Consider the following 20,204-nt stretch of genomic DNA (forward strand, 5'->3'; position numbering starts at 1 on the left):
AAACCAGTTTTGCCCCAAAGCTCAGTTATGACCACCAAAAATTTAGAATATTTTATAGCTAAGTTCCCAAAAGAACCATTTGTATCAAACTGTTTGCTGATCCAAAGCAGAACTAACCTGTACCTCAAAAAGAAACTGATATATATTTTTTGAGCATATAATTTTGCTAAACATTGGAACGGTAATGAAGGAAACTCATTTGTTCATCATTAATTAGTGAATTAATCCAGTCAACATTATTTGAAGTCTGCTGTGTGTTCGTTACCGCATATATAAACTTGAATGAGATACGGTCTCTGCCTTTTAGGGCCTTATGGTCCCTGTCTTTTAGGGCCTTATGGTCCAGTCGAGAACCTGCAGACAGCAGCGGTAGTACAGTGTACTAAGTGTCGTGGGAGACGCTGGAAGCGGACAGAGGAGGCTCAGTGGGTGAGCTCAAAGGGCAATGGGAAGGGAGTGGCTGAGGGGGGCGCTTGAGCTCAGGCTGAGTCTGGGAACCCGAGTCAGAAGCAGGCGTGGGGGCGGGCAGGGCGCCTACTGTGGGTGCAGGGCAGAGAGCCAGTCCGCCCGCTGCAGCCGCGCAGGTGGCTGAGGCGAAGGGGGACGTGTGGGGTGAGGCCGAAGTGCTGGGAGGAGCACCAGGACAGGCAGGTCCTGGGCCACCTGCTCGCTGGGCGTGAAGCTGAGGAGTTTGAACAATTTATCCAGCAAGTTATGGGAAGTCCTGAAAGGATTTTTTGTTTGTTTGTTTGTTTTGTTTTGTTTTTTTCTGACTGGTAAGGGGATCGCAACCCTCGGCGCGGTGTGGTCCGCACCACGCTCAGCCAGTGACCGCACCGGCCATCCCTATATAGGATCCGAACCGGCGGCCTCGGCACTACCAGCGCCGCACTCTCCCGAGTGAGCCACGGGCCGGCCCCTGCAAGGATTTTTAAGAGAGAAACAATGAGATTCACAGTGTACCAAATAGCTATCAGAGCAGTGTGGAAAGCAGACGAATGAGGGTAAGGACGTGGGTAAGGACGGGACCGGCGGGAGAGGCGCGGGGTCAATGCACGCACGGAGAACGCAGAGGGTGGAGGCTGCGGCGGGACATAAAGCGGAGGCTGCACGGTGCCACAGTGCTACCCCTGCCACGCCATCACAGTACGTATCCATACCCCTGTGAGCCTGCTTCCTCACGGGAGAGGCAGGTTGAGCAGCAGTTACCTTCAGGGGCTCTATAGGGTTAAAAACCTTAGCCCACAGCAGGTATTCAATATATAGTAATTAAAAATATTATCTTGTGAAAGAAACAGCATAGTCCAGTATATCATTTACCAAGACAAGAAATTGAGCAGGAGACACAGGTTTAGAGGAAAAATGACCAGGTGAAATGTAAGGTACATGTAGAGCAACTGGGTAAGAAAACTGAGTAAAAACTCCAATGTCTGGGATTTGGGGGTTGGGTGACACCAGGGGATGAGTGAAGCTACTTGGGCATAGGAGAAAAGGATCAGAGCACGCAGATGGCGCCTGGAGGACCCCAACACCACCTACCCCGTGGAGAAGAGCGGGCACATGTCACAGCCAGAAGCAACCAGAGAGGAGGGGGAAGTGGAGAGAACAGGGCAGCAAGAACTTCAGGACAGAGAAAGCTTCAAGAGGAGGGTGTGGGCACTGTCACACACATCATGAGTGCATTTTCAAATGCTGCAGAAGCAAAGGGCAGTGAAGTGTTCCGTGGGCTTGGTCATGTGAAGGCACTGTCTCCACTGCACCGGTGGGTCAGAAGCCATGTGTCACAAGTTAAGGAGAGACTGGGGAATAAGAAGGAGAAACTGTGGCTGGTAAGGGCAATAAAGGTGTATGGGACAATAAAGAGAGGTGGGAGACTGAGTGGAAGTTTTGTTTTCACAAAGAAAGCAAAGTCAAGCCAGCCGCTCAGCTCAGCCGGTTGGAGTGTGGTGCTGGTGACACCAGAGGTCCAGGGTCCAATCCTGCCCCAGCCAGCAAAAAAAAGAAAAGAAAAGAAAGGAGAGTCAGAGCCACTGCATGTGGTAAGTCCACACTGCAGTGACTGGGGACAGGAGTGAAAGGGTGCCAGTGCCAGGACAAGGCAATGCCCCAGCGTCCAGCAGGGATGAGCACGCACCAGGCCGAGGGCTCCAGGTACCTTCCCAGAAGCGGTACCCCAGGAGCTGGGTACTGGGTGGAGATGTGTTTGCTGAGGAGGACATGGCTGGAGGGGAAGGCCACACAGGCAGCACAGCAGCAGGGGCAAGGGCAGAGGGGCAGGAAGGGGCAAGCTTGTTTCAGGAACATATTCAACATGGGAGATGCACGGCAGCACCGGGGAGTGGGCGAGAAGAGGCTGGAAAGGCTGGGCAGGGCCAGACTGGCAGGGGCCAGCCATGGTGCTTGGACTTTATTGAAGTTATTGGAGAATTTTAAGTAGTAGAATTAAATGACCAGGTTTTTGCCTTAGAAAGAAAACTCTCTTAAGGAAGGCCAACCACCTAAGAGGCTAAGGGCCTAAACTGGAAAAATGGTGCGAAGAAGGGAGAGGGGGTAACTTGAGAGGTGTTATGAATGTGGTCTCAACAGAATGCAGTCACAGTTCAATGAAGAGGGCAGAGGAAGATCAGCCCTCGAGGAAGGACTCTGGGGTTCTGGCTCAGATGCCCCAGTAGACTGCAGGCCACTAACTGAGATAGTGGGCAGGGGCTTAGGTGTGGGAAGGGTCATGAAATAATGAATTAAATTTTAGATGAAAGCAGACCATACTCTGGTGCATAAAACAAACTTTACCAAATTTAAAAGAATTGAAATTATACTAAGTATGTTTTCTAAACCTAATGGAATTAAGCTGGATACCAATAATAGAAAGGTATCTAGGAAACCCCAACTATTTGGAAAGTAAATAAATTCTAAACAAACATGGGTCAAACAGGGAGTCTGAAGGGATATCAGAAAATGTTTTGAACTGAATGGAAATACAACATATCAAAATTTGTAGGCTGCTTAGATGAAGCAGCGCCTAGAGGGAAATTTACAGCATTAAATGCCTATGTTACAAAAGAAGAAAAGTCTCAAATCAATAAGCTAAGCTTCTACTTTGAGACTATGAAAAATAGCAAATCAAAACCCAAAGCAAGGGCCGAGCCTGTGGCGCACTCGGGAGGGTGCTGCGCTGGGAGCGCGGCAACGCTCCCAGCAGCCGCGGGTTCGGATCCTATATAGGAATGGCCGGTGCACTCACTGGCTGAGTGCCGGTCACGAAAAAAGAAAAAAAAAAAAAAAAAAAAAAAAAAAAAAACCCAAAGCAAGCAGAAGGAAGAAAATACTAAAGATAAGAGCAGAAACAAACCTGAAAACAGTAGAAATAAATCAAGAAAACCAATAGCTACTTCTCTAAAAACATCAATAAAATGGATAATCCTCTAGCCAGACTGGTCAGGAAAAAGAGATGACACAAATTATCAATATCAGAAAAAAAGAGGAGATACCACCACAGACCCTACAAACTCTTAGAGGATAATAAGGGAATACTGCAAAACAACCCTAAAAGTATTCATTGGCTTTGACTGGCCCATGTGTAGGGGCCACCACCCAGCCTGGGAAGCCACACTGGGGGCAAACAAGGAGATGGGGAAGGGTTGGGGAGGGGACACCCCAGCTTGGTCTCCGTGATTCACAGCACTAGCCTCCCCAATTGGTGCCCAGGCCTTAGAAAAGCAGGAGGCAGGCTGTATCTGATCTATGGGCTGCAGTTTACTGGCCCCTGTTCTACTTAGAGCCTCTGAAACCTCATAGAAAAGCCTGAAGGACAACCTTAAAAAATGCAACTTAGTTCAGTTGATTAGAGCTTGGTGTTATAACTCCAAGTTCAAGGGCTTGGATTCCAGCACTGGCCAGTTGCCAAATAAAATAATAATAATAATAAAATGCAAGAAATTCTTTAAATCAAAATATGAGGTTTCATATTTGAATCCAATGTTCCCTTTTACCTTCATCATTTTAAATGAGGTTATTAATAACACCTCACATCATCCCCTCCTTCCGTGAAGTTCACTATAGGTAGTAGTAAATGTAAATATCAATTTTACTTATCCTTTTCCTGAGCCATAATAGTTCCACAGTTTTAAAACTGAGACTGGATAAGCTGCATTACTTTTCTGAGAGCTCATTTTTCTTCCCACCTTAGGGTTGAGAACTGGAAGCAGATGAAATGTGACTTGATATATATCAAAATAAGAGATGAGAAGGGGAGAGAAGAGAAGGATCGTTATCACACTGCCTCCAGTTTGCAGAACCTACCCTCATAAATCTTGACGTCTGTGTCCGTGACGTAGGTGTTGGCTCCCCAGATCACCATCTTGTTGATGTAAGATGGATACTTGGCAGCAGCAATGAGGGCCGTTATGCCGCCATCACTCCACCCCAGCAGGGAGACCTTCTGAAACTTCAACGTCTGTGACAAATATAGTAAAATGAACAGCACAGGTTATTGCTGCTCTCTGCTAAAAGAACCTTAGAGTCAATAACGATTAGAATCAATACAGAGGTGGGTCCAGAGCATCAAACATTAATAAAGGAAAAATCCTAGAGTCCACCGTTTGTGTACCTAATGTTTTCTCCCAATTAGTTTTGATGTAAATATAATTGGCATAAAAATCTGAGTGCATAATATGGGTTTGAATTATGAGGGAATGACATCTTCGGGCTGGATAAAATCTCAAAGGACTAGAACCAGTGGAGATCAACTGTACTTGGATATGACAAATACAGTGTGCGTGTGTATGTGCACACACACACGCATGCCTGAGTAAGTCATGTAGACTAGAGAGGGGACCTTGAGATTTGCTGGATGAAATGAGGTAGGACATCTAGAAAAGCCAATGACTTCAACTGAGGGAAGAACTGGCTAGAGACAGGCTGGAAGAGAAGTGTCATGGGAGGTTATGTTAGTCCCTGGGTGAATCAATCAGCGTCTAAAAATGTGTTTGGCAGGGAAAACAGACAAAGATTACATCTGAGAGATGCTTCCTAGAAGTGAAAATAAAATGACTGAGAAAATTAAAGAATTAACTAATATTAGTCCAAGACATTTGCTGATAGGAACATAAATTGACATAACTACTATGCATAATAATTTGGCACTATCTTATAAAATGGACATTTGCATCTTCTATAACCCAGCAAGTCATCTCCTAAATTCACATGAAACTCTCATGCATGTGTACCAGTAGCTAGGTCCAGGATGCCCACAACAACATTGTTTATAATAGCAAAAGGGCGGGGCGGGAGGGGCAACTTAAAAATTAAGTTAATAGCACCAAGGTCCAGGGTTTGATCCCTGTACCAGCCAGCTGCTCCTCCCCCCTCCTAAAAATTAATTACCATTAGAAGATGGGTGAAATAAGACACAGCACATCCATGTAATGCAATACTATGTGCTTATAAGGGTACTTCAAAAAGTTCCTGGAAAAATACAAAGATAATACAAATCTTTCCATGAACTTTTTGAAGAACTCTAGTATTATAAAACTAATGTAAATGCATATTTATTGACATGCAAGTAGTAGCTCCTTGACAAATTGTTCAATAAGAATAGTAAGCTGGGAAAACGTTAGGTATAGCATGATGCCATCAATACAAAACTGTATGTATATATGTAATGAGACTGGCCAGAAAGGCGGAGTCTTCAAGTCTCATTAGTGGTGTCCCTAGATAGTTGCACTGTGAGATATTTTTACTCTCTTCTTAACACCTATTTAAATTATTTGAATTTTCTATAGTAATCACATGGTATCACCTTTGTAGAAAGAAAGAACAAAAATTAAACAAAGTAAATGAATCAGGCCCAGCCATTCTCCTTCCCCAGGGCACTTCCCTAAGACACCCACCTTCATCAAATCAACAGCATCTTTCGCATCCCTTTCAAAAAAGTCCACTGGGAAATCTCGATCAGGGGGCCTGGAATGTCCATATCCTCGAGGATCCCAGGCGACCACAGTGAAGAGCTCTTTACTTAGGTTCTCAAGCTGGGGTCCAAAATCAGTCTCTCCACTACCTGAAAACAGCCAGTGGTAACCCTCAGGTGAAAGCGTGCATTATATCAAACACATTACAGTGAAAACAGAGCAACAGCAACCTTCAAACAAAGTAGCTGTATCTACTGGAAGTTAGCCAACAGAATGTAATCAGGAAAGCAGTCTTGCAATGATTGGATCCATTTACCCTGAGGCCCACCTCCCTTCCAGGTGGAGTTCAGACCTGCCTTCCATTGCCCTCTAGTGGCTATTTTGAGAAGGACAGAGGCCCTTATTGTTTATTTGGTCCTGTATTATTTCAGCCCTTTTTTTTTTTTTTTTTTTTTTTTTTTGTCTTTTTTGTGAACGGTAAGGGGATCGCAACCCTCCGGGGTGGTGTCGCGCACCGCGCTCAGCCAGTGAGCGCACCGGCCATTCCTATATAGGATCCGAACCCGCGGCGGGAGCGCTGCTGCGCTCCCAAGCGCTTGCACTCTCCCGAGTGAGCTACGGGGCAGGCTCTATTTCAGCACTTTTGATATCACTTCAGCTTAATCTTCCTTTAAAAAAAAAAAAGAATTAATGAAAATGTATAGAAATAAACTTAAAGATATGATATGTTTCTGGGTTATTTTTTCTTTTTTTTTTGAAAAAACGATTTACAAATGAGATCGATCGCAATATATGTAAATAAATTTATAAGATTTGGTCCAAGTTATTCAAAGTATAATTCTAAAATTCCAGATTTTTTTATTAAGCTAATGTGAATAGTCCTGAAGATTTTATTTTGAAGTTATAATTAAAAACTAGAAAACTAAACTAAAATACTGAAATGGGGCGGTGGAGAGAAAAAATCAAATTAGTTTATTTCATCAAAACAGTATAAACAGCCTATGCCAATGAGTAGACTATATTATTGAGCCTGGGGTGGACTTGACCAGCAGTACCCAGCCTGCCACGTGGTTACTCTAGGTGTGGTGTGTTCACACCTACTGTGCACAGCATGGAATGCCACTCTCAAAGAACCTAGTCCAGGGGCAAGTCAGCATTTGACTTGTAAAGTCCACTTGATTTTTAAGGACTCATAGCTCAGGCCACAAATGAATACTAGACAATGAACAACAGAATGTTCACTGCACTACTATTTATAATTGAAAAAAAAAAAGGGTAACTTAAAATTAAGCTGATAACACCCATGTCCAGAAAATGTCTTTCAAGGTGGTACAGGATCATTTAACACTATCAGGGTCCATCATTTTTCCTGGCAAGTTACACTTGACCCAAGATCAGGTAAATCATTCAGAAAACCCAACCGCAAAACAATTCAGTGGATTTCCAGCCTGTGTTTCCTGCTGTGACCCACGAAGCCTCTCTTAGGTCCCTGACCTGGAGGGACCTTTGCAGGAGACCTGACCGGAAGGAGGGGCAGGAAGGAAGAAGATGGGAATAGGGGACAGTCTAAAAGAAATTTCAGAAATAATAAGACTTTTGCTCTCTGGCACATGTGTATACATTCAAAGACCAGTGCCAAGAATATTAAAATCTTAAAATAACATTTAAGGAATAAATGTACACAGTTACTAGTTTATGATAACTGTAAGGCCTGCGAGAGGGGAACTGGGTGCTGGGGACAGGACAGGAGAAAGAATCTCACTGCTCCACTTTTTTATTTTGGAATCATCCTAATATTTTACATAAAAATTAAATTGGCAAGAGTTATTGATACCTGGATAATGACTGCAATACTGAAATAATGGAAATTTAAACTGGTAAACTGTTCACTGTTTTTATAGATGAGTTTAGCTCCACATCAGCCATTGGCATAAAAGTCCTCCTTCATTACAATAGCTTAAGGAAGAAAAGGTACCAAATACTCTCTAGACAAAGATGCCTCACAAGCTACAACGGCACCACGCTCAGCTGAGGCTCAGTCAAGTGGAACCATCAATCAACTGGAAAATATTTAGCACTTTACTTTTAGGAGAAAGCAGAAAATTACAAGGAAATAAGTATATACTGGAACTATTTAACTAAATCAAAAATAAAGCAACAATACTAAACCTCTTAAAAATAAATTTGGGATGTTCTAGGATCACTGAAACTTCCTACATCTGAACTACTGTTCCATAAAATGAGACTGAGGTCCAGCGAGTATTACTAAGCCCATACATCGAGAAAGGGTAATATGCTAACCTAATCTTGATTTTTAAAAAACCTTTAGGTTTTTTTCCTTACCTCTTATTTTAATTGAATGTCACATCAGGGTGGTTAATCTGGCCTGGCTTTGACACTGAAAGTCCCACATCCTAGAAAACCCCTCACCACCAGGCAACCTGAGGTGGTTGGTGACCCACTCACCTTCCTCCCTTATCTACCTCTTCTTCAGCCACTGCCACCTTCCCAAATTGTAGGCAATTTTGGTGGCAACTGTAGGCAACTGTAGGCAATTATGCAGTTTCGGTGTTAACTTGCATGGGACAAACTGGGAACTTTCGGGCATAAAAAATACATACAGTAGAAAGTTATCTACTTTTCTAAATCACTTAAGTTTGATTGTAGCAAATATTAGTTAAAACGTTTCAACCAAATACTAAAATTAATAATCAATATTTGGCCTTTATAATTGTAAATATATCACAGAGGTTGTATAGCAAGCAAAAATATTCCATTAAAAAACGTCCAGACCCAGCATCCCAGGAAGTAGCAGGACTGCGTGCTCCCCCTCTCCGGTCCGCTGATAGTGCAGGTGGACGCCATTCACAGCCACTTTGGCAGAGGTTACTGAGGTCCTAGAAGAAAAAAAAAAAAAAAAAAAAAAACCCACCCCCAAAGGAAAATTATTTAGCAGTACAAATTTAATATGACAAAACTACCTTTTTATATGCATGAGTCAGCACCAGTACTCCTCTCATGCTTCTTGGATTATTTTGACCTGAGGCTCACTTTTCCAATTCTCAACAATGACATGATCTCATATCTTCCTTACTAGATTGCAGATCTGAACTGTGTCTTCACATGTGGAAATGCTACAGCACCCAGCTGGGGCCCAGCCATCAGAAGCACTGGGCAGTTTGCTGAAATCAATGGCAATCTAGGCCCATGAACAAGCATCCAGTGACCTGAAAGCCCGTGGTGCCCACATGCAGGCTGGTGCAGGAGCTCGCAGAGTGAAATATGACGGCGGGCATCAGCACAGACCTGGGAGCCCTTTGTCCGCATCTCAGCAGGCATAGAGGAGCTACCTAGGTCTTCAGCTGCCTTGGTGGCATTCCCAGGATGAGGTTGGTCCCAGGGCTCCAGAGGGAAGGTCTTGATCTCAAAGCCAACCTTTAGGTGTAGGGCTTCTTGTGTTGTCTGGCCAGCTGCAGGAGGGCTATAGTCAGGAATGCCCATCTGCACTGATATGGCCCTACCAGGTTTTAAGATGTTGAAATATTTTTGTGTTGACTGTTAATTAGCCATGTCCATAAGCCCCCATCCCAAGAGCCCTCCCTCCTGTCACTGACCCCTTGACCAAAGATTTCCCATGATCCAGCACCTGACTGGATGGTGCCTAGCACAGGACAAGGCCTTGGGACAGGGCTACTGCAGTGTCTGTTCTGCCTGGATGATGTGTGTGCTGATTAGCCTCTCCTCAGCTGCTCTCCCAGAAGCTCCAGAACAGCCTGTCCAGGGACATCCACCAACAGAGCACAGACAAGGCCCTGGCACCAGCCTCCAACAGCCTCCCCACCAATTTACCAGGCAGATGACTGAATGATGCACAGAAAGGACACTGGCTTGCCAGGACAGATGCTAGTGGAGTGTTAATAAATTTAAATCAGCCACTGCCTCCTTTTTCTTTTACATATTCCCTACCCTTGCCTCTGCCCTTAGAATGATTATTGAAACACTGCACTTTCAAAAAACCAAGGTCCTATTTCCTCTTTTGGTTTCATCTTATTTGCCAACTTCAGGTAAGAAAGAATGCAGGAACAAGTATGTTGAATACAGGTACATCTAAACTTAACACAGAATTTCTGGAAAAAATACAAGACAGAATTGGGTAGAAATGAAGCCTGATATAACTATGACCTCAACATCTCCAGAAATATTATTAGAGGAGCAATAAAAAAACTACTGAGCAATGATAGTATAATGCTGACACTGTCGACGTACTTACTAACACTCTGTTCCTCTGATATTTTTATTAAGATAGATTTAGATCCTTAGGCTCAAGACAGAAGCAAACAAATGTACTCCACTGGCCAAGGCTCATTTCAGTCCACATTTAACTGGTGTACCTCCTCTGATCACAATCCAGTAGGAGGAAAGATAAAGACAGAGGATTCATTCTGCAAACCCCAGGGACAGGTAACTTGTGACTGAGGAAAAGAAGAGCTTGAAGCACGTGGATGGAATAAAAGCTCTTATTAATATTTCCTATGTTCACTACATGAAATGTGGCAACTCTCTAGATTGAGATGACTAGCCTTTACAGGCTCATGTTAGTGCTAACGTGCACTGTACCATCATTTCCCTTTACTACTCCTTCAGCCCTGGAGATTTGTTGGGGGCTCCCTTCCCTGAAGTGCCAAGGACAGGCTTGTAAGTCATTTTGCATTGGAAGGACATTACATCTCATGAGAGCCTCTACCCCCACCTTTCTCGATGTCCAAAGCCAGTTTCAGGACTAGGTGCTGCTGATTTGTGCTCTCTGCATCTCTCCAGGGCCTGGGAGCCCATCCTGGGGCTGGCTCACACCACCTTCTTTCCTTCAGCTTCAAAGATCATTCCCAAGTCTCTTCTGCAAAAAACCCCTAAGTTCCCTCTGTACTTTGCTGTATCGATGTTGTGATTTCCCATTTCAAATTTCTTTTTTATAGTTATTACCATCCCATATTCTTTTGATTGCCTAAAAAGAATACAGAAACAAAACCAGGTAGTCTAGAGTTAGGCACACTGGGATCTCAATGTCGGGCAAGAATTCACAGAGGCAGAGGCTTGGAAGGTGGTTTTAGAGGAGAGACTGAGAGAGATCATACCAGGTTTGGGGAGAGGTATCTTGGAAGAGAGAAAAAGCAGCATTTCAGATGAACTTTCAAAGATGGATAAAATTCTGAAAAAAAGAATGTGGTGGGGAGGGCATTTCTGCCAGAAGAAATGCATGAATCAATGGCCTGGGAGCAGGGGCATCCCTGGGGACAAGACAGTGCTAGCCCCGCAGGAGTGTGAAGGCAAAGAGCGAGCTAAGGTTGGGGCCGAAGCAAAGACACATCCCTGGTGCTTTGTCATCAACACCCTGTCTGTCCTGTCACCAGGGGTACCTGCCGTTATCACACCAGCCTCCCCCTGGGTTAATGGAAGCTGGCTGCCAAAAGCCTTCCAGGAAGCTCCAAGTTGGGGAGAAAGGACAGAAGACTGTTGATGAACAAATCAACTTCAAACATAAGAAAAAAGGTATACTTTTAAAGATAACAGAGTTATTGAATGCTGGCTTATTTTCAGAGAAACACAAGATAATTGAAATAAGTTCCAGAAGGAGAGAACATACCTTGAGCTACAAAATAGGGTGTGGGGTAAAGGGGAAGGGAGAGGGAGGGTAGAGATAAGTGGTTGGGGGATACGGGGTACAAATACAATTTGTGGTAATGGGTATGCTGCCCGTTTGAATCTAGCCCTCACACCATGGGCACGAGGGGTGACAATCAGCTTTGTATCTCAGAATATTCATAACCAATAAAAAAAAGAGAAAGAAGTACCACGCTTCTGCTCCAGCTTATCAAGAAGCCTTTAGGACAAATTTATTGTATGTTCTCAAATGGCTGGAAGAGAGGAGTGCAAATGAAAATGAATTTTCATGATGATGAATATGCTAATTACCCTGATTTGATCATCACACATTGTATACGTATTGAAATAGAACTCTGTGCCCCATAAATATGTACAATCGATACATGTCAATTAAAAAATAAACTATTGTTTTCAAAAAGAGGCCTCTCAGAGCAGTAGTCAGGCCTCAGGTCAGCACTGTTACACGTATGCCGTAAGAAAATCAGATGCAAGGACCAGACCTTCTACAGCCCTAACATGTGCTTATTACTTTAACCACATTCAAGATACCTAATTTCCCAAACTCTCAGGTAGAAAAAAAGATAGAAAACTTCAGAAAATGTAAAGAACAAAACTGAATCCTTTTCCCTTAGGCTGTCAATTTGTCTTTTCCACCACTTTCTCCCTTCCTAATAGTCCCTTCTCTAACCCAGGTGTTCTGAAACAGATGTGTTCATTAGATCACCTGCGGAGATTTAAAAACATACACGCTCAGGACAGTCCTGGGAAACTGTAATTCAGTAACTCTGGGGCAGAGCCCTGGTATCTGGTTTCAAAAACACCAAAACTCTACCCTCCCATTCATTCATTCATGTATTTCCTGAAAACCTACTTTGTGCCAAGCATTAAATGTATGCCCTCCTGTAGCTTGGAGGCTGGCAGAAAAGATGGATAAATAACCTGCTACCAGCAGTTACCAGGCAGTGTACAGAGTCTTATGAAAGAGAAGCTGGGGACAGAGGAAGCCCTGGGACTCAGGTGGAAGTGACCAAGCTCACCACACCTTCACCTGCCCTTCTCATCAGGCTCTTAACATGAGCATTTCCTGTCCTGCCACCTTAGAGGGGTTCAAACTTAGATTTGACTCATCTGGCAAACATTCAAATTTCTGATACCCAGTCTGCACTAAATCAAAACCTCTGGGGTGGGATCCAGGCGTCTGTACTTTTTAAATTCTTCAGGAGATTCTAATAGGTAACCAAGGCTGGCAATAATTGTATTGAGTTAATTTCTCAGAGGAAAAAAATCCTGTCTCCCTTTTAAAGCATGCCTTCCTACCTCGTAATTTTGTGAAAGGGAAGGAAGAAACAATATGATGGTATAGAGAGGGTCGAGCTGCTCCCCTCAAAGAGGGAGAGTTTACTGTGGGGGAGGCAAGGATAATAACAGCTTGGGGCAAATAAGCAAAATCTAACATTTGTTACCGCATGTCATGCTCTCTGCTGAGAGCTTTACTTATTCTCATTCATTTCACTCTGAGGTGCATATGCTACTTAACCTACTTTTACCATTGAGGAATTTGAAGATCAGAGGATCAGGTAATTTGCCCCAGTCACACTGCTAGTAATCTGCAAAGCCAAGATGAGCATCAGAGTGTCTGACCCCGGAGCCTCAGCTCGTCAGCACTTTGCTTAGAGATAAAAATGGGGGCTATTTGGCCAACCTGTGGTTCACTTGGGAGAGTGTGGTGCTGATAACACCAAGTCAAGGATTAAGATCCCCTTACCAGTCATCTTTAAAAAAAAAAAAAAAATGGGGGCTACTTAACAAGACACATCCTCACTTTGAAAATCCTAATATAGTCCTACATGTTCAGTTAGTTCTTTTGTGCATTTTTTCCAAAGTGACCATTAGCTCAATAAAGTATTAGCTAACACCAGGGCATCCATTCACATGAATTTTGCTGACTTGCTTTTACATCTTTTATACACTTATTTAGATATTCATTCTTTGTATCATTACTAATTGCACCTACTAATTACTTAATATTTATTATTATGTCCCAGGCCTTTTACATTCATTGCTCCAGATCTTCACAAAAACTCTGCAAAGAACGAGGCTCAGAGAAGTTAAGTAACTTGCCCATGTTCACACAGTTAGGAAGTGACAGTATGGCCACCTGAACTCCAGAGGCCATGCTTTCTCTCTAACCTCAGGGGTGAACAGAGTCCCCAACAGAACACTAGGGCCACACTCTGACTGCCAGAGAGAGTGTGGTGTCAGGCACTAGGGGAAGCATGGTCTCTGATTTTCTGTCTGGGTATCCCAAGGTTGAATTTGGAAAATATTTTTCTTCAGGAAGATTGTTAGGTTCTGTAAATTATTAATATTGTAACTGTACATAACACACAATTTTACGTAGAAAAGGCTTTTTTGACCTGACCCAGAAACAAACCACCTTACAGATTATGAAATTAGGGTCAAAGTTCCAAACAACAGACTTAAAAACAAGTTTTTGGAACACAATGCAATTGTAGGTAGTGTTCTGCAGCAAAGGTTTTACGTGAGTGCTTTTACCTACTCATATTGGCCTGTTTCAGGATTAACCAATACCACAGCTTGTTTTCCCAGATTACATGTCATATCAATTTGCAGTTGCATTTATAAAATTACAGTACAAAATCCAGAGAAACCTGTTTTTCAGAGATATTTTAATATTTTAAGAATGATCGGCATTGCAGCCAGGATAGGGCCTTCCTGCAACTATTAAATAACCTACCGTAAGTATGATATTCAAACAATCACAGCAACCTTATTTCAATCCCTTTCTGCAAACAGAAAACCAGATACAATGCCCATTCTTCACTGTTGATTTATATAGCTGTAGCCATTGACATATTTTTCCACCTATAAAAATAGTCCTGAAAATCTTCTAATAATTCTAAAATAATAATAAAAGAATCTAAATCAAATATGAAACTCAAGAGCAAGTCAATCACAATAGGAAAATTAAAAAGCTGTTCACATTTTCCCTCCTTTCCTCTTCTTCCAAACTAAGTTTTCAAATTAGAAGTTTCCACATTAGATCAGGTGAAATTCTCAATGTCAGGTATCTATTTAGCATTTGACTTTTCCTCTCTATCCTGGGACCTACAGCACCCATTTTCAGGACAGTAGGTCAGAGATTAATCTGGTTTTGGATTGTCATTGTTGTTTTATCTAAAATGGGAGGCGGGCAGAAGAGAAAAAGGAAGATTCCTGGGCATTTCCACACACCTACATCAGAACTTCTGGGACCGAGGTCCGGGATTCTGAATTTTCACAGGTTCCCAAAATGATTATTTGCACATTAAAGTTGGAGATGGGCAAAGAGAAGACTCCGGCACTTGGGACCCGGGCCTTATCAGTGCTATGACAGCTCACAGTGAGTCACAGACATTCTCAGGCTGACTTCTGTAAGAGGCAGGAGAGATGATGGTCCTCGTGCCCCTACGGTGTGGAGGGTCTGGGACCCTATTCCGTGCTCCTCACGAGCGCGTCCGTGACTTGGAGCAAATCTACCTCCCGGGGTCTCCTGCGTCTGCACACTGAAGGGGCTGCACTCACGACCCAGACCTTCGAAGGCTGCACTCACAGGATGGAGGCCGACGCACGCCGAGGAGCTCGCGCGGCGGGTCCCGGGGATGGGGCTTCCCCGAGCCGCCGGACCCACCTGGGCCGTGCGCCCCCTCCCGCCGCCCCCCGAGAGCGCCTACGGGGGCTCCCGGATGCGGGATGGGCGCCATTACCCGAACGCGGCCGCGGGCCCGGCCCGGGGAACGTGGATCCCCGGATTCAGCGCTGAGAGGAGCCGCCGCAGCCGCAGAGAGCCCCGACAGCCCAGCGTAGCCGCCATAGCCCCAGGTCGCGCGGCCGTCGGGAGCGCGCAGGCGGCCCGCCCCGCCCCCGCCCCTCAGGCAGCGCTCCGCCTCGGTCTGCCCCGTAGCCCCGCCCGCAGCCCGCGCGACGCCACGCCCACGGCCCCCTCCATGCCTCGCCCTGTAGCCCCGCCCCGTCCGCCCCACCTCTACGCCGTGCCCCGCCCCACCTCGGCGCCTCTCTCAGACCGTCTCCTTTCTCGGCGCTCGCCCTGGATCCCGGGGTGAAAGTCCCCGTGGCCAATCCGGAAGGCAGGTCCCCCACCATCCTGCCTTCATCGGGTGGGCGTCTAGGCGGGGGCCCCAGAGCACTGGGTCGAGATCCCGGCCCCATGGCTGGCTGCTAACGGTGGGATAAAGTGCATTTGCTTTATGGGTGATGGGACCTATGAATTTTTTTAGGACCCCTCACACCCATTAGAATGGCTACTATCCAAAAAACCAGAAATACTGTTAGTGAGGGTGTGGACAAAATGGAGCCCTTTGCACTGTTGGTGGGAATGTAAAATGATGCAGCTGCTGTGGAAACAGAATCGTGGTTCCCTTAAAAATTAAATATGCAATTATCATATGATCCAGCAATTCCACTTCTGACAGACCCAAAAGAATTGACAGTAGGGTCATGAAGAAGTATTTGTACACCCATGTTCATAGAAGCATTATTCACAAGGGCCAAAAGGTGGAAGCAACACAAGTGTCCACTGATGGGTGGACAACATGGTGTACACACACAATGGAATAGTACTCAACCTTGAAAAGGGAACAAAATGACACATGCTCACAAGGATGAACCTAGAGCACATTATGCCAAGTAACAAATGCTGTGTGATTCCACTGATATGGGTGCCTTGTGTTCTTGTGGAGCTTGGGCCTTGGATCCAAACTCCTCACAGGCAAATTTGGATCTTTTCTGCATGGTGTCTAGAGTGGGAGGCGAAGGAAAGGCCTCTGAGCCATGTGGGAAGAAGAGTGTGGCAGGCCTCTCATCCTAGGGCCAAACTGCACCCTTTGGGAGCTTTTCTTCTTAGCATCAGCTTCCTCTCTCCTCCAGCAGCAGGAGAGTGTGGGGGGTGCACACAGCAAATGCCAACCTATGCGGTGGAGTCACAGTGGAGAATCCCAAACCGTTCCATTTGTACAAACACATGCATCATTTCAATGGCCTATATTCCAGGTATAAAATTTTATTGTAAAAAAAGTCCATTAAAAATACCTTCCATTTTTGGCTCTTCACATTGATCATTCAACATCTTTGGAATTTAAGAGAATTTAGCATACCATTAGGATGGTGGTACAAAGAATACATTTAGAAATGAAATCATCCAGGCCCCTCTAGCAAGGCCTGGGCCTTTTCCCTCTTCCAGTTTTCCTTTTGGTCTGCATGACCCAAGGCTAGGTGGCAGTTAAGTAGTGAGCCTGGACATGTGTGGATAGAATGGAGTTATTACAGCAGCGCTCTCCTCAATGCAGGTAATCTTGCCTTTCCAAGTAACGTTTGTCAATGTCTAGAGACATTTTTGTCACAACTGGAGGCAGGAAGAGGGCAGGAACATTGCTACTGGCATCTAGTGAATAGAGGCTTCCAAGAATCCCACAAACACAGGAGAGCTGCCACAACAAAGAATTATCCAGCCCCGAATGCCAATAGTGCTGAGGGTGAGAAACCCTGCTTTGCAGCCCCACTTCAGAGGTATGTGTGTAGTATGTCTGCTGGAGTGGGAGGGGATGCAGAATCAGAACCAAGACTGTTATCAATCCAAGACAGCAGAATCTGTCCTGACAGCCAGACTGACATCAGTCATCCTCCTTTCTCTCCCTCTTGGAGAGCAAGACGCAATGGCATACCCTCTCTGTTTAGCAAAATACCAGCAGAGATGCTGGATGGCCTGGTTGGCTTCAGTCTTCCGCTCTTCGAGTTCCTCTATTCACACCTAGGCTTCAGGTGGGCTTTGGAGGGTTGAGTGCTAGAGGTACAATTGTCAGGCTCTGAAGCTGTCCTTTTTTACTTCATGGCACACAGAAAAAAAATGAAAATATTTCTACAGCACAGTGGGGTAAACTGAGGAAGCAGCTCAAGACTGATCAGCCCTGAGGCTCCAGTCATACCAAGGGTGAAGAGATCAATATCCCATGCACATATGTTCCCTCTTCGAGGCACCCAGGCTGGGTGGAAGTACCAGAATGCTAGGAAAAAACTTAAAAAATGAATCAAGAATTTTTGTAGTAGTTACAATTAGTAGCGATTCTTTGCAACAATTGTCTGGGAAATTTTGATGGGTCTTCCCCACACTGCTATTTTTCCCCTCCTTGGTATACCTTAAAATACCTTCAGGTAATATAAATTCAATTAATTTATAAATTAACTTATAATTTAATATAATGCAGTGGAGACTATATATAATTCTTAAAGCCTGTAATGACTGATACAGCATTTGATACTGAAGTTAACAGATACTGCAGTTTGGGGATGAACTATGGTTGTGATACAAAAAACCTATTTGAACAGAACTTAAGAATTTTACTGTACTTGGGTTATAACAGGGGCCTAAGTGGAGAAGAGATCACAAATTAAGAAAGTTGATTTATTTTATGTTCTCTGAATTCGTTTTTCTCACTCAGACGAAACCAGGAAACAGAATGAATAGCATTACTGAAGGTTATGGCATGATCTACAAGAAAATGATCATCAAATATCTCTTCTCTCCCTTTCAAAACCAATTAGGTTTTTTTTTTTTTTTTTTAATTGTTGCAGGACCATTAAGAGGTCTTTTCTGCTTATACTTTCTAGAAAGTGGGGTGTTTGCTGCAGATCTCTTTTCCCATTCTCCAGCTAAGAGATGCAGAAAATGATATTTATGCAGACACTCAATCCATATCAGTGAGGACAGAATTCTGAACGCTCTGAGACAGCACCCTTTCCAGTGGGTTGTCCACTAAGTTGTCCAGTGGGTTGTCCACTAAGTGCAGAGTTTCTTGCCGAAGCCCTCCAGGCTTAGTTCTGGGTGATGAGCATCAAGCGGTGCAGGAGGTCTATTCTGGAGCACTGGAACAGCGCATGGGCCAGCTTTCCCACCGTGGCCCCCTTGTTGCCCTCCCTCATCAGCCACTTTTGCAGCATCTGGTAAACCTTTTCATTTAGTCCGTCTCGCTCATAGTCATGGTCAATTTCATCAATCTGAGATTGAGTGAATCCCAGCTTACGAGCACAGCTTTTCCACTGCCTTCCCAGATTGTCCCTAACGGGGTCCAGGTGTTTATCAGTCAAACCAGTGGTATTATCTGCCAAATGGAGAAGAGAAGGAGATATGAAGCCAAAATCCATTTGAAAATTCCAGCTTCCTGAACTGCTGAAAACCCTGAGTAAAGTGAACACCAGAGACAGTGAGAAAGTAACTTCCTCGTTGCTCAGTTGTTGGCTCGTCAGGTGATGCCTGCCTGACATGCCTGCTGGCCCATACCGAGTCTGTGTGTTAACCAGAAAAGGACATTCCTTTCCCCCAGCAGGTGCAGCCCCGAGCCACAGCTAATGGCTTTGTGGACAAAACCCCTATGTGGCTACTAGGGTATTCTGTCAACCTTAGCCAGCGGCCCTGTTTATATGAGATCTTCCTGGATGTAAAGAGAAAAACACCACTTTTGCTCCTTTTGGACATTCTCCACTCACATCTGGCCAGAGTCAAGGTTACCCAACTTGTGACCCCCCTCACTCAGCAGTTCACTTTCCTCTTACTTAATCACGGAAATTAAGCATGAACTCACTTGGTTACAATGCCTTCCCCTGTCTTTCAAGGGATGAGGTATCCGCACTCTTCAAGGTCCATTTTCAGACCCATCTTTACACTTACACCCCCCCCAACTGCTGTCCCCTCTACTCCTATAGCCATAACCTCTTTCTATTGGTTCCTTCCCATTAGCCCTTCATAAACATAATTAGTAAAAGGAAAAAAATAAAAATATAAAACCACCACAACAAACCAAGCATATCCCTTGATCCTCATCCTACCTCAGTAAACGGAATATATGGAAAAAGACATCTGGTTTTCCCCCCTCAACTCCTATTCTTTCCTCAGCCCACTGTAATGCACCTTCTCTTGCCTCCACTAGATATCAGCAGTCCAAGAACCTCCCAAGATATTTGTCAAATTTTGTCAGTACCTCTTTAGGAGAGGAACCCTGGGTTTCATTAGAAACCCTTGGTTCCTCAAAAGCTAAGAACCTCTGGCTAGGTATTTTAAAGACTATCCTTCAAATGGGTTCGACCAAGGTTTGGCAAACTATGCCCTATGGGCCAAATATGGCCCCCTGCCTGTTTTTGCAAATAAAGTTTTATTGGAATACAGCCATGCACATTCACGCACCTACTGTCTATGGCTGTGCCTTTGCACTACAAGGACAGAGTTGAGTAGTTCCAAGAGAGACCTCAGGGCCAGCAAAGCCTAATATATTTTACTATCTGGCCCTTTTTAGAAAAAAATACTGTCAATTCCAGTGTTAATCAAATCACATTGTTTTGGCCTTATGACTGTTTTTTCCAGACTTGTGCTTTAGGATTAATGTTATGAACCTGTTCTTAAGAGGAACCCTGTAAGAGACAGCTCTCTTGTTTTTATTACAGAAGTGCTGTTGAGGGCACAGTCTTTTACCTCTTACAGAATCCCCTTTGATGAGGACCTGAAGGAGCTGTTTCTCCCAGGTCTGAGTGGTAATACTGATGATGATGATGAAATTTTAACACTCTTAT

At 44.4% G+C, this 20,204-nt stretch overlaps 2 protein-coding genes across 2 annotated transcripts in view; both read right to left on the minus strand.

Moving 5' to 3' along the window:
* The window catches only part of BPHL (biphenyl hydrolase like), a 29,530-nt gene extending 14,070 nt beyond the window's left edge, over positions 1-15,460 (minus strand). The window contains exons 1-4 of the mRNA XM_063097635.1: positions 15,335-15,460; positions 8,700-8,803; positions 5,889-6,055; positions 4,300-4,453 (exon numbers count right to left, since the gene is read on the minus strand). Of these exons, the coding sequence (XP_062953705.1) occupies positions 4,300-4,453; positions 5,889-6,055; positions 8,700-8,803; positions 15,335-15,441 (532 nt within the window). The 5' untranslated portion in view covers positions 15,442-15,460. The remainder of the gene's footprint in view (positions 1-4,299; positions 4,454-5,888; positions 6,056-8,699; positions 8,804-15,334) is intronic.
* A 1,207-nt stretch (positions 15,461-16,667) lies between these two features.
* The window catches only part of RIPK1 (receptor interacting serine/threonine kinase 1), a 29,436-nt gene continuing 25,899 nt past the window's right edge, over positions 16,668-20,204 (minus strand). Inside the window, exon 11 of the mRNA XM_063098202.1 lies at positions 16,668-18,742. Within this exon, the coding sequence (XP_062954272.1) occupies positions 18,456-18,742 (287 nt within the window). The 3' untranslated portion in view covers positions 16,668-18,455. The remainder of the gene's footprint in view (positions 18,743-20,204) is intronic.

The sequence above is a fragment of the Cynocephalus volans genome, chromosome 5, assembly GCF_027409185.1.
Source record: "Cynocephalus volans isolate mCynVol1 chromosome 5, mCynVol1.pri, whole genome shotgun sequence".
Taxonomy (NCBI): Eukaryota; Metazoa; Chordata; class Mammalia; order Dermoptera; family Cynocephalidae; genus Cynocephalus; species Cynocephalus volans.